Source organism: Cervus elaphus, chromosome 20, assembly GCF_910594005.1.
Source record: "Cervus elaphus chromosome 20, mCerEla1.1, whole genome shotgun sequence".
Classification (NCBI taxonomy): Eukaryota; Metazoa; Chordata; class Mammalia; order Artiodactyla; family Cervidae; genus Cervus; species Cervus elaphus.
In genome coordinates this window covers 123,492,573-123,505,048 of record NC_057834.1, presented here as the reverse complement: position 1 = coordinate 123,505,048, position 12,476 = coordinate 123,492,573, and the positions used below count along the sequence as shown (strand labels likewise).

Here is a 12,476-nt window from a genome sequence, read left to right as displayed (position 1 = left end):
GTCGGGAAATGTGTTCTGGGCTCAGGGTCTCCCTTCGGCCAGGGTGGGCTGGTGAAGCAAGTCGTCTGGATTCCTCAGGCACAAAGGAGCCTTTTCCCGCTGAGGCTACAGCCTGGCCACACTGTCACGCACCTCTCTGCCCAGCCAAAACCTTGCTCAGTTCCACCGGACACCTCCTTCGCCCATAGGAAGGGTAGTGCGCAATTCAGTACTAACACATACCAGGTGAAAAAACGTACACCCTCGCGCCTTCCCTGCCGAGTTTCAAAGAAAAAAAAGTGACTTGACATATTCTATAGAAGGGGGAAGAAGGGAGGGAGGAAAAGAAATAAGGCCCTACACAAAAGGTGGGGCCCAGTAAATACTTGTTGGAAAGGAGTCGTTCTGGGAAAGTCACAAAGATCCCCTGTAGGACAGGGGGTAAAAAAGAGATCGTATCGAGGCAGTTTGGTCCCGCGGGAAGAGTCCTCATCTATTCAGAGTCCCGCGTCCCGCAGCTCCCTGGCGCGCGCTCCTTCGACTCCACTCAAGCCCGGAGCCCCTTCCCGAACCCCTGCCCCCATCTTCGGGATCGCGGCGGCGGCCCCCGGGATACGCTCTCCGCGCGGCCCTCATCAGCCCCGCCTGAACAGGGAAACGTGCCACCTCGGAGCACATCACCCCACTTGGCTAAAGCTCTGGGGCCTGCCCTACGCGGAAAGAAGGGCCTCGTATGCGGGCTTTTCGCCTCAGCCGGGCAGCCGGACATCCTGGGGTTGAAGCCGGGCCTTAACAGAGTGCCCTCCACCTCGGAGCCCCAGAGGGCTGGCGAGGGGACCGCGCGGGGCGGCGGAAAACGCCCAACACAAGGCCGCGCGCCCAGTGTTGCGCCGGGGAAATGAGAGCAGCGGTTCCCAGCCTGCCGAGCGGGGGCGGGTCCCTCCTCCTCCGCGCTCAAGGGCCGGGGCCCGGCTGGGGGCTCGGCCGGCTCAGCCAATGGGTGCCGCGCTCGGACCCTCCCCCGCCCCTGGAAGAGCGGGCGCGGGGCCTCAGCCGGGGAGGATCGTGAGCGACGTGCAGCGCCCGGGCCCTGAGTCCCCGGGCCCCGCCGGGCCGCGTGGACCGCGCCGCTCCCCGGAAGGAAGCCAATTACTCAGTGCGGGCGCCACCTACGCACGCGGCGCCCTCGCGCCCGCCAGATCCCGAGCCCATCCCTGTCACTGTCTCCCGGCCCGGCAGGGCGCTGCGCTCCCGGCCGGGGGAGAGGCCCAGGCCGGCGGAGCGATCAGCGGGGGTCCGCGCCTTTGTTCCCGGCAGGGAGGGCCCGCGGGCGCGCGGACTCACCTTGCTGGTGGGCTCCATGGCCGCGCTGCGCCGGAGACTGTCGCTGCACCGGGTGTGCGGGCGGGCTGCGCTCTGTGGATCCCGCTCCGGCTTCGGTCTCGAGACTCCGTCTGCGACTCGCTTGGCCTCCCTCTGCCTAGCGAGCTAGTTGCTGAGACCTGCGGCCCACTGTCTGAATTCTCGCTTTGGTTACCTTTGAGCACTCCGACTGTCGCCTTTATAGGACCCCAGCCATTGGCTAGCGAAGCTGGGGGGGCGGGGCGGAGGGGTGGGCAGAGCCTGAGGGGCGGGAACTGGGGCACGTCCGGGGCGGGGCTCCGCGGGGAGGGGGCCGCGGTCGCTGTCCGGGCGAGTGAGGGGGGTGGGGAGGGAGCGCGCCCGCTGGGTACCTTGTTCTGGCTGCGGATCTTCACCTCTCCCTGAGTCCTGAGAATTCTCTGGCTGTGTGACTCTCTGCAAGTGTGCGCACCTCTCTGGGCTTCAGCGGCCAGTAGCAAAATGGAGGAGCTCGTACCGGCTGTGATTCAAAACGAGGAGCCGCACACAGTCGCGCATGAGAGTGAGGACTGGGGTCCTCACTCCGCCAAGGGATAACTTCGGGAAACTAGCTGTAATGATTGTACCACCTCATAGGTCTGTTATGAAGATTAAGTGAGTTAATATTTGAAAAGTGTTTAGAGCAGCCTCTGTTACGTGGTAAGTGGTATTTAAGTGTTTGTTAGACTACGAGAGGTCTCGCTCCGTGATTTTCTCCCTTCCCCTCTCCAACCCCACATTCCTGTTTGTAAACCAAGGCTGCCTTTAGCACAGGCTGGGCCCTCTGCCTGAAAATCTATGCCCACCTCTTCTTAGGACTTTAATATCACCTCCTCTGTGAAGCTTTTCTCTACTCCTGAGAGTACCTGTGACTCTATGGTAACAGGTAAGTGTGAAAAATATGAATGGTAAGAACATAAGAGAACTTGGGTTTGAACCAGCTCCGCTGTAGACCAGCCCTGGTATGATCCTAGGCAAGGTGCTAGCCGATGAGGCTCTGCTTTCTTCTGGTTAACCGGGAATGAACACCACCACCAACTTCAGGTGCTTCATGAGAGATACAATGTCCAGATCAGCCCATGGAGTACTTAGCACATGTTGACTTGCATGTAAGGCCCCCTTTAGTGGTAATGGTATTTTTTCGCCTTATTTCATTTGATTTCACCTTATTCCTTCTTCTGGACTCATGTCTTACTTGAGACACAGTGAAGGGAAAGACCCCTAGTCCAAAAGTCTGGACAAAGGTCTGGACAAAATCCTGAGGTTAACCTGAGGGTCCCTTTCTCTATGGAAGGGGTTAGGAGGGGCTATTTTCTGTTGGAAAGGAGGAGCCTGGGCATGACCCCTGGAGTCCTCTGTCTGGGCTATGGGTCCAGTGCTGGCCAAGGGACGGGGTTCCCTGGCTGGGCAAGAAGCCCTGGCAGGGAAGGCAGCCCCCTTCTCGGTGCACCTCTGCCCATGGCTCCTATTTCTAAGGTCTCCCAGTTGCGCAGCCTGGAAAGCTTGGGGCCACCTCTCTCTGCATCTGGTGCCCAAGCCCCTAAGTCCTGTCGATTTCACCTTTCTGTCCCACCTCATCCTCCTTCTCTTCTGCTGTCTGCAGGGCCTCCGGCACCTCTAGCCCTCGTCCTCTAGTGCTGACCCTCATTCTTCTGTTTGTATGTCCCATGTTGCCATAGAGGCAGCAAGGTCCAGCCTGGCTAGCAAGGCCTTCAGGGCATTAGTTCACAGGCTTAGCCTCACCCCTCACACTTGCACTTGCCACATCTCTACCTTTGCTCAGATTGTTTCCTCTGCCTGACTCCCTTCACCCCTTCCTCATCAGGCCGAAGTGCTTCTGATGGCACCAAGTACCTCTAGAATGGGGCCCCTTCCAGGAGGCGTGCCGAGTCCTCCACAAGGGACTTGTTCTCACTTTTACCTTTTGGTGTTTCTTACTGTGCTGCTGTGCTTTCTCTCTTCTTCCAGACTGAGCACCTTGAGGATGGCTTCTATAGCTGAGACACAGAGGTGAAGGAAGAAGGCAGAAATGAATGAACACATGAGCAGCTAGTCTGCCTGTTTCTTGCCAACACGTGTTCCCTGAAGTACCTTTTGGGTTTTGCCACTTCCCTGCTCCAAGTCTCTCCATGGATCCCTGTTGCCAAATACATTCAGTCTACTGTGTCTACCTCTTCCCAGCTGTGGCTATGCCCCACCTAGCTCACGGGGGTACCCTCACTATCAGACTCTCTTTCCTTCTCCAGGCCAGCCCTGTCTGTGCTGGCTGCTTCCCCAGGGACAGAGGGAACCAAGCCTGTTGCTAATCTTATGGATTCCCCAGACTGGAGAGAATGAAGAGGGGAGGTGCACAGCAACAATACTGAGCTGGGTATGCATGGTTAAGAATGTGTATTGGAGCAGATCTTGTACCACAAAGGAAGGAGAGGGAGTAGAGAGAGCTTCAGGATAGGGAGAAGGCAGGCTGAGCAGGGTTTAGCAGGCTAAATATGAGTTCAGCAGGTGGGTCAGAGGGAAGGTCATTTTGGGCAAGGGGAAGATCACCTGCAGAGACAGGAGACAGACAGAGAGTAACTGCTGAAGGGAAGAAAGAATCTCTTGACCACACGTCTGGTGGTGGAGCCCTGGATTCGGTTTCCTGAGTCCCAGTTCTGCTGTTTACCTGCCAAACATCACTGAACAAATAAATCCCTTCTCTCTTCTGAGCCTCAAGACATACATCTGTAAAATGGGCGTGACAATCCCCTCCTGAGTTGGCCAGAGGAAAAACGGATTATGTACAAAAGTTTATCCAAATAACTTATGACTTCCTTGTAGCTTAACGGTAAAGAATCTGCCTGTGAGGCAGGAGACCAGGGTTCCACCCCTGGGTTGGGAAGTTCTTCTGGAGAAGAAATGGCAATCCCCTCCAGTATTCTTGCCTGGAGAATTCCATGGAGAGAGAAGCCTGGCAGGCTACAGTTCATGGGGTCGCAAAGAGTTGGACACGACTGAGTGACTAACACACACACACAATTTGTGATGTCAGAAATTCAATCAAACTGCCTTGCTATGGTCAGGGTGGAACTTGAAGACAGAGCAGAGTAGCTAGAAAAACAGCTTTGCCTTCACCCTCCCCCATCATACTTGCCCCAATAGACCCCTATCATTTGCTTGAAATTCCATTTCTAAATGTTCTCATTGTAAAAGCTTTATGATCCCTAGAAGGTACTGTGTAGAGGTAAACTCATCAGACGCTATTGACACCGGCCAGATATTAGATTCTCAGGTAGACTAGTTTAGTTTTTAGATGGCTGAGTCCTCCGCGACCAGATTTAACTCCAGCCAGGGAGGGAACGTCGGAGAAAGCCTAAGGAAGTGAGCCTGGAAGGTTGGGATGCCTGGGGAGAGAGAGCAGATGCCCATCACCGAGTCATGGAGGTGCAGCTTACTGTAGAGGGAGCCAGGCTCAGGAGCCCCTGCAGCGGGAGTGCAGAGGGTTGGGAGCAAGAAGGGGATGAAGTTCGCGGAGTCTGAGTGGGAGAAGCAGCTGAAGAGGCGGGGTGAAATGCTAGGTATAGGAGTTAGGGTTTTATTCAGTGGGCAGTGGGGAGCCATCGAGGGTTTTTGAGCAGGGAAGGACCGGAGGAAGTCTCAGCCCTTTCTCAAGCCTACCGCACTCCAAAGATTTAAAGGGGAGTGTAAGGAGGCGGTGAAGCCCTAGGGCTCCGCTTGGAAGGACCAAGTAACCCCTCCCCAAGCTTCGCTCACACTGGCAGCTTTGTTCGCAGGAGGCTGCATTTAGCCCTGGAAGGAACTCGAACTTTTGGATTCCAGGCTGTTCTAGTCCTAGCCAGTCGGAGGAAAAAAGCTCCCTGGGACTGGCTGGGCGGCCTGGTGCGTGCCTGTGAGCACGCTAACACGCTCCAGGTCCCCAGCCGCGCTGGCCGCTGTGCGGGGGCGGTCTTAGCAACTCTGGAGTCAGAAGTGAGTAAGGCTGCCCGGGGAAAGACGCTGGGTTTTTTTTTTTTTTTTCCTCCTTTAAAGGCAAGCGTCCTTGGCAGCCAGGAGAAAAGCCTTTGCTGAGTCAGCTGCCGCTGACGCAAGTGGGGCTGACGGGCTGGGACGGGAGAGCCCCCAATCCACGGGATGTCCTGCAACCCCGATCCTCCCAGGCTGCAGGTAAACACGGTGTTGGACTCCTGGAAGGCCTGATGCGCCAGGCAGGACAGTCTGGTGTGTTTACTATTTTCATTCTGACTTGCGCACCTGTTCACACCGCCTGCTCACAGAGCACTTTTCAGCTCCCCCTTCTTTATCCTTTCACGTGCCTTTCCCCGGCCCTCTGCTTTCAGCAGGGCCACCACCTGCTCGCCAACCCTGGGGGATATTGTGGGAACCCTTCCCCGCTGTCTCCCGCACCAGGCTTGTCTGTCCAGGTGCCTCCAAGACAGCCCTTTGAATGCCCCACAGGTCCCTAGCCACAGGTAGCTAGCCTTCACCATGATTAAATCTAAAATTATCACCCTCTCCCATCTCTCCTTGTCCCCACTGCAGAGACGTTTCCTCTATCCACCAAATAGCCCAAGCCAGAGATCTGACGTCTTCCTCGACACTCCTTTCTCCCTCCTCCTCAACCCAGTCAACCGTGTGGACTCTGCCCTTCCAAAACAGGCACTGGACTCCATCCCCTTCTTTCATCCCACTGGCCTGGCTATAGCTCTGCTGGTTCGTCCTCCCACCTGCCACCCCTCTAGTCTCTCAAACACTCAGCCAGCACGTCATCATTTCCCTTTTTAAGCATCTTTCCCTGGCATGCAAGAATGTGGCTACAGCTCACAGACGTGAAAGAAGCCAAATGCAAAGGAGTGCGATTTCGTGTATGCAAAGTTCAAAAACAGGCAAAACTTATCTATGGATTAGAAATCTGGATAATAGTTACCTTGGAGGGATGGTAGTGACCATGAGCGGGGCTGGTGATCAGGGCTGGGGCTATGGTGAGGCAGAAGAGGTAGGATCGGCCTTACAGATATTACCCTTTGCCCTAAGCTTTCATGTGACTCATCATGATGTTGTTACTAATCCTGTCTTTACCTAACATTTTGATATTCTGTCATCATGAATTTTTTTTGCATTAGTTTTGATTTTTAAAAAATATTGCGTTAAAACGTTATTTATTTGATGACTGAGCTTTCTGGCACCCCCTTACATTTTACTCAGGAGGTGAGTGTCTCACTTGCCCTAGTCCTGACCCTGCCGGTGGTGTTTTGCAATAAGTGCTGATTCCATGTGTGTGTTCAGTTTGTGACAACTCATCAGTTTGGACAGTTCCAATTTTTACATTATGCACATTATGCTTCAATTAAAAAATATTTTTTTAACTTAAAAAAACCTTTCTGTGATTCCAAGGAAATGACTGTTTTCTGCTTCTTCTAGCATCCCCAGGACCCAAGATGCTACTGACACACTCTGGGTTGTGATATATAGTTGTTGAATGAATGAATACAATATTCTTCCAGTTAATTTAATCCCAACAAGAATTCAGTGAAATGTCTTTTTTTTCACTCCATTTTCTAAAGGAGAAAACTGAGATTTAAGGGAAGTGAAATGATTTGCTCAAGTTCACATAGGTAGTAGGTGTGAGTTCTAGCACCTCGATTAAAAAAAAAATCAACAAAAACTCCAACCTGTGGCAGCTGCTTGGGCACCTGATCCAGTACTGGCGTGGTGCACCAGGGCCTGGCTTTTATACCTGAGATTACAATTCTTTGAGCCGTATCTCTCTGCAGATGACGACCTCCTTGGGAAAGGGACTCAGGCATACCTGTCTTCAGCTAGGTACTTAGGACAGGAAGAGGCTCTGAATATTTAATAAATGAACAAAGCAAAGAATGAATGAATGAGGAGGTGGACAGTGATAGGTGGTGAGTGGAGCATAGGTTGGGGAGGTAGATCTGCTAGCTGTGTGTCTTTGGGCTTGTTACTCAGTTTTTCTGAGCACCAGTTGCCCCAACTGTAAAAACAGGAATAATATAAGTACTTATCTCAAAACTGTAATGAAAATATGAAGTGAGGAAATGATCATTGGGGTGACTGGAATATAACACATGGAAAATGTAACTGCAGTAGTATTCTTTCCAGTGGTTCACATTCTCAAAGTCTGATTTACTTCAGGGTGTCAGGGATCTACCTCTTTCGATTTCCATGTATTATTTTCTTGGGGGTCTCTGGAGTTGGAAGGAGGGGACCTGATGGGATTCCCCAGGAACTTTCCTCCTTGAGCCCACAGAAAAGACCAGTGCTGAAGTTGTCCAGAAGTCCGGTAGCCCAACTCCATCCTGCTGGTGGTGTCATCTGTGATGAGTTGCTTCTTTGTGAGCCTCACTTTTCTCTCTGTAAAATGGGACTCAGAATAATCTTTACCTTGTGGGGCTCTGGGGAGGATTCCCCAGGGTCTCTAAGTCTAGTCCGCAGTACATGTTCCTTTAAGGTTGGCACCCTGGGGAAGAGCCAGGAGACTGGAGGCTCCTAGAGACTCTGGGAAATCTAAGGACTGATGGGAAAAACAAATAGCCTGTCTGGGCTCTGTTTTGGTCTTAGAACCTTATTATTCCCAGTGAAATAATACCATTTATGCTGGTACAACTTTTTTTTTTTTTTTTCATTTATTTTTATTAGTTGGAGGCTAATTACTTCACACCATTGCAGTGGGTTTTGTCATACATTGACATGAATCAGCCATGGAGTTACATGTGTTCCCCATCCCGATCCCCCCTCCCACCTCCCTCTCCACCCGATTCCTCTGGGTCTTCCCAGTGCACCAGGCTCAAGCACTTGTCTCATGCATCCCACTTGGGCTGGTGATCTGTTTCCCTATAGATAATATACATGCTGTTCTCTCGAAACATCCCACCCTCGCCTTCTCCCACAGAGTCCAAAAGTCTGTTCTGTACATCTGTGTCTCTTTTTCTGTTTTGCGTATAGGGTTATCATTACCATCTTTCTAAATTCCATATATATGTGTTAGTATGCTGTAATGTTCTTTATCTTTCTGGCTTACTTCACTCTGTATAATGGGCTCCAGTTTCATCCATCTCATTAGAACTGATTCAAATGAATTCTTTTTAACGGCTGAGTAATATTCCATGGTGTATATGTACCACAGCTTCCTTATCCATTCATCTGCTGATGGGCATCTAGGTTGCTTCCATGTCCTGGCTATTAGAAACAGTGCTGCGATGAACATTGGGGTGCACGTGTCTCTTTCAGATCTGGTTTCCTCAGTGTGTATGCCCAGCAGTGGTATTGCTGGGTCATATGGCAGTTATATTTCCAGTTTTTTAAGAAATCTCCACACTGTTCTCCATAGCGGCTGTACTAGTTTGCATTCCCACTGACAGTGTAAGAGGGTTCCCTTTTCTCCACACCCTCTCCAGCATTTATTGCTTGTAGACTTTTGGATAGCAGCCATCCATCCTGACTGGCGTGTAATGGTACCTCATTGTGGTTTTGATTTGCATTTCTCTGATAATGAGTGATGTTGAGCATCTTTTCATGTGTTTGTTAGCCATCTGTATGTCTTCCTTGGAGAAATGTCTGTTTAGTTCTTTGGCCCATTTTTTGATTGGGTCATTTATTTTTCTGGAATTGAGCTGGTACAACTTTTTAACTGTGCCAAACACCTTCTCGCATGTCATTCCTTCGGTCCTCCCCACACCTCGTGAGGAGGTCAAGACCAGATTTATTCATGTACCCATGGCACAGGTGAATAGACTGAGGCATACCAAGGTTAAAGCCATTTGCTTGAAATTATACCAAAGGAGGTATTGGGTAGCAAACAGAAGGTGTGAGACCTGGACCTCTTCACCACCACCATGCAGCATTTGGAGTCAAAAGAAAGGACTGAGCTCACCTGCTAAGTGAGCGGCTATGGCCCGACTGACGTGTGGCTGTGCCCACTTCTCCCACCCCCAGCCCCACCTGGATGCCACCTGGCAGTACATTCATCACCGAGGAGCTGGCTGACTCACCCTATTATACCGGAGCTGACTCACAGTTTAGAAGATGGAAAGTGAGAACCTGAAAACCTGGAGAAGCTCTCCCTTCCTCAGGAGGCTTTAAATTAATGTCCCAAGCCCATGGCAGTTTATCTCTTAAGAAAGAGAAAGCACCATGGTCTTCCTGGAGGCAGACATCTCTGAATTCAGAGGGCAGTGGTTGACTCCACTCTGGGAGATTACAGGCTTGCTTGGTGACTTCAGGCAAGTCATTGTCCTTTTCTAAGCCTCAGTCTCTTTGGTTTCATAATGAAGGGGTTACAACAGATGACTTCCAAGGCCCTTCTAGCTCTGGGCTGAGAAGCCTTGTCATGATAAGTGGTGTGTGTCAATAGTTTGGTGTGTGTTAATAGTTTGCTGTGTGCTAGGGGCAGAGCTGAGCGACTGATGTAAAATTATCACTTTTAATTCTCATCACAAGTCCTAGAAAAAATGCCTCTATCCCACTTCATAAAGGAGGAGACCAAGGCACAGTTTCAGAGGAATTTGCCCCAGGTCAAGCAAGTAAGCCAATAGCGGATCTGAGAATTTAACCCCGTCTGTCCACAGAACTTGCTTAAGTGGGTTTATTCTTACTCCTTTTATCCTGCTAGAGCTCTGTTTCTTCATTTAAAAAATTGTGGCAAAGTATGCATAACATGAAATTTACCATTTTAACCATTTTTAAGCATATAGTAATTCAGTGGCATTAGATACATTCACACTGTTGTGTAACCATCACCACCATCCATCTATAAAACTTTTTCATCTTTCCAAACCCAAATTCCTTACTCATTAAGCAATACCGCTCCACTGTCCATCTCCCCAGCCCTCTGGCAAACACCATTCTACTTTCTGTCACCATGAATTTGACTACTCTAGGTACCTAATATAAGCTTTCCTTGTCTTTAAAACTGTGACAACAACGACAAAACTATGAGGGCAAAGGTCAAACCATCCTTCAGTTGTGGGCAGTTGGCTTTGAATTGGATTTTAAGTTCCAGTTCTTCCATTCAACAGCTGTATATCCTCAGGCAGGTTGCTTAACCTCTCTGCCTCTCCATTTCCACATCCCTACCAGTGGCCTAATGAGTCCAGCCCTGCAGGGCTGTTGGCAGGCTCACAGAAGACAGTGGATAGGGAGGTGTTTGGAAAGTCTAATGCCACTTCTACAGCTTGTTATATATGCCCTCTTCCTGGAGTGCTGGGACGGGCTTAGATCAGTAGATGTGAGAGTTGGAGAGATTTTAGAGTTGTGCCGTTCAACCCTTTTACAGATGAGAAGACTGAAGCCTGGAGAGGTGGATATGACTTGCCTAAAGCCACCTATGGAACTTTATACATCCACGTGCATCTGTGTGCCATGCACACATGCCCTGCATATGGAAGGTGCCCAACAGATATTAGCTGCTGAGGCTGGGAGGTGGGGGCCATGGTATCAAAGGAGGCCCTGACTGCTTGGCTATGGAGCCCTCCCCTCGAGCAGTTGGCATTCCAGTCTGTATCCCCTGACTTGTAAAGTGGCTTATAGAAGGTGCTGGGGCAATAGTCTTTTATCCTGTGTATTCTTTTTATTGGTTTCCAGAGACCTGGTGTTATGGCTGAGAGTCTCATCTTCCTTATTTCCTTAGAGTAATGATTGCTAGGAATTTTTTGGTTGCCAGTGTCAATATATTTAAGGCAACTTCAGCTAATAAAGGCGACTTTATCAAGGGATACAGAAAGTGAAAGCGAAGTTGCTCAGTCGTGTCCGACTCTTTGCGACTCCACGGACTGTAGCCTACCAGGCTCCTCCATCAGTGGGATTTTCCAGGCAAGAGTACTGGAGTGGGTTGCCATTTCCTTCTCCAGGGGATCTTCCTGACGCAGGAATCGAACCTGGGTCTTCCCCATTGTAGGCAGACACTTTTACCATCTGAGCCACCAGGGAAGTCCGAGGGATACAGAGGTGTCCCGCAAACAGTGGTGGGGTGCAGCCAGATGCTGACTAAGCTTGGGGCTCAGAGCACATGCTGCCAGGATGGTCAGCATCCCTCATAATTGTTTTATTTCTCTTTCTCTTCATAGACAGGCATGTCGTGTTCCACGTGGCAGAATATGACCACCACACAATGCCAGAATTTACCTGGGACCATTTCAAGGGTGGCTCAACTCTCTCCTGGTCTTGATTCTAAGTTTCTAGACAAGAAAAGTAGATTGGGCCAGTTTGGATGAGATGTTCGTCCTGGGTCCTGTTGGCTATGGTTAGGTGATGGCATCATAGGGAATGGACGCGGCTGGCAGGACTCACGTCTGTGTGAGGGTGGGGCAGAGGAAGCGTATGTGACTCCCTCATGGAGTCACACAGGCAAACACATGCATCTGTTAAAAATGCTGTGAAACAGGGATATACGTTCATTGACATGGGAAGACAGTCAAGATACTTTTGAATGGAAAAAGTGGGTTACAAAACAGTATGTGTATCACAGTTTAAAAAGTAAATATGCATATGTAATGTAACTGACTTTCCTACAGAGGTGGTAAATGTTCATTGAAATTATGGGTAGTAGAATTAGGGGTAATTTTTCATTTCTTCTTTTGTAATATCTGCATTTTTCTGATTTTTCTCACATGAATGAATATCAGTTGAGAAATAATAAAATGATCATTCTTACCACACTTGGCTGCAGTGTGTGTTAACTAAGACATTTATTCACTTATTTAATAAATATTTATTAGGCACCTAGTATGTGACAATGTTTGTGAAAGCTGCACAGTGATTGGCCAGCAATAAAGGTTCAGTCGTTGGGGTTCCCAAGGCTCTGCCTTCAAAGTTTGAACAATAGTCTGGGTGCTCAGACACAGGTGTTTCTGTTCTAATGATCTGTACACATTTTGAAAATCCAGGAAATGAAAGACAGGGTGTTTCAGCTATCTGTTGCTATAGAATTAGCACTCCAAAACTTAATGGCATAAAACAGCAATGATGTGTTATCTCTCTTGTTATAGGGGATTGGGCAGTTCTGTTTCCTGTGATCAGCCGAGGTTATTTATGCAGTTGCATTCAGTGGGGTACTTGGCTGGGGCCATTCTTCACACACAGTGTTGCATCCTCCTCTGTCT

The 12,476-nt window shown here is 49.9% G+C and overlaps 1 protein-coding gene and 1 long non-coding RNA gene across 2 annotated transcripts in view; one reads left to right on the top strand and one right to left on the bottom strand.

Annotated features, from left to right (window-relative positions):
- Positions 1 to 1,532, bottom strand: part of SLC2A1 (solute carrier family 2 member 1) — a 28,219-nt gene extending 26,687 nt beyond the window's left edge. Inside the window, exon 1 of the mRNA XM_043875706.1 lies at positions 1,324 to 1,532. Coding sequence (XP_043731641.1) covers positions 1,324 to 1,341 — 18 coding nt within the window. The 5' untranslated portion in view covers positions 1,342 to 1,532. The remainder of the gene's footprint in view (positions 1 to 1,323) is intronic.
- Positions 1,533 to 1,667: 135 nt separating this feature from the next.
- Positions 1,668 to 3,758, top strand: LOC122676470. The gene is made up of 2 exons (XR_006335592.1): positions 1,668 to 2,019; positions 3,328 to 3,758. It is a non-coding gene; the product is annotated as an uncharacterized LOC122676470 (long non-coding RNA).
- The last annotated feature ends 8,718 nt before the right edge of the window (positions 3,759 to 12,476 follow it).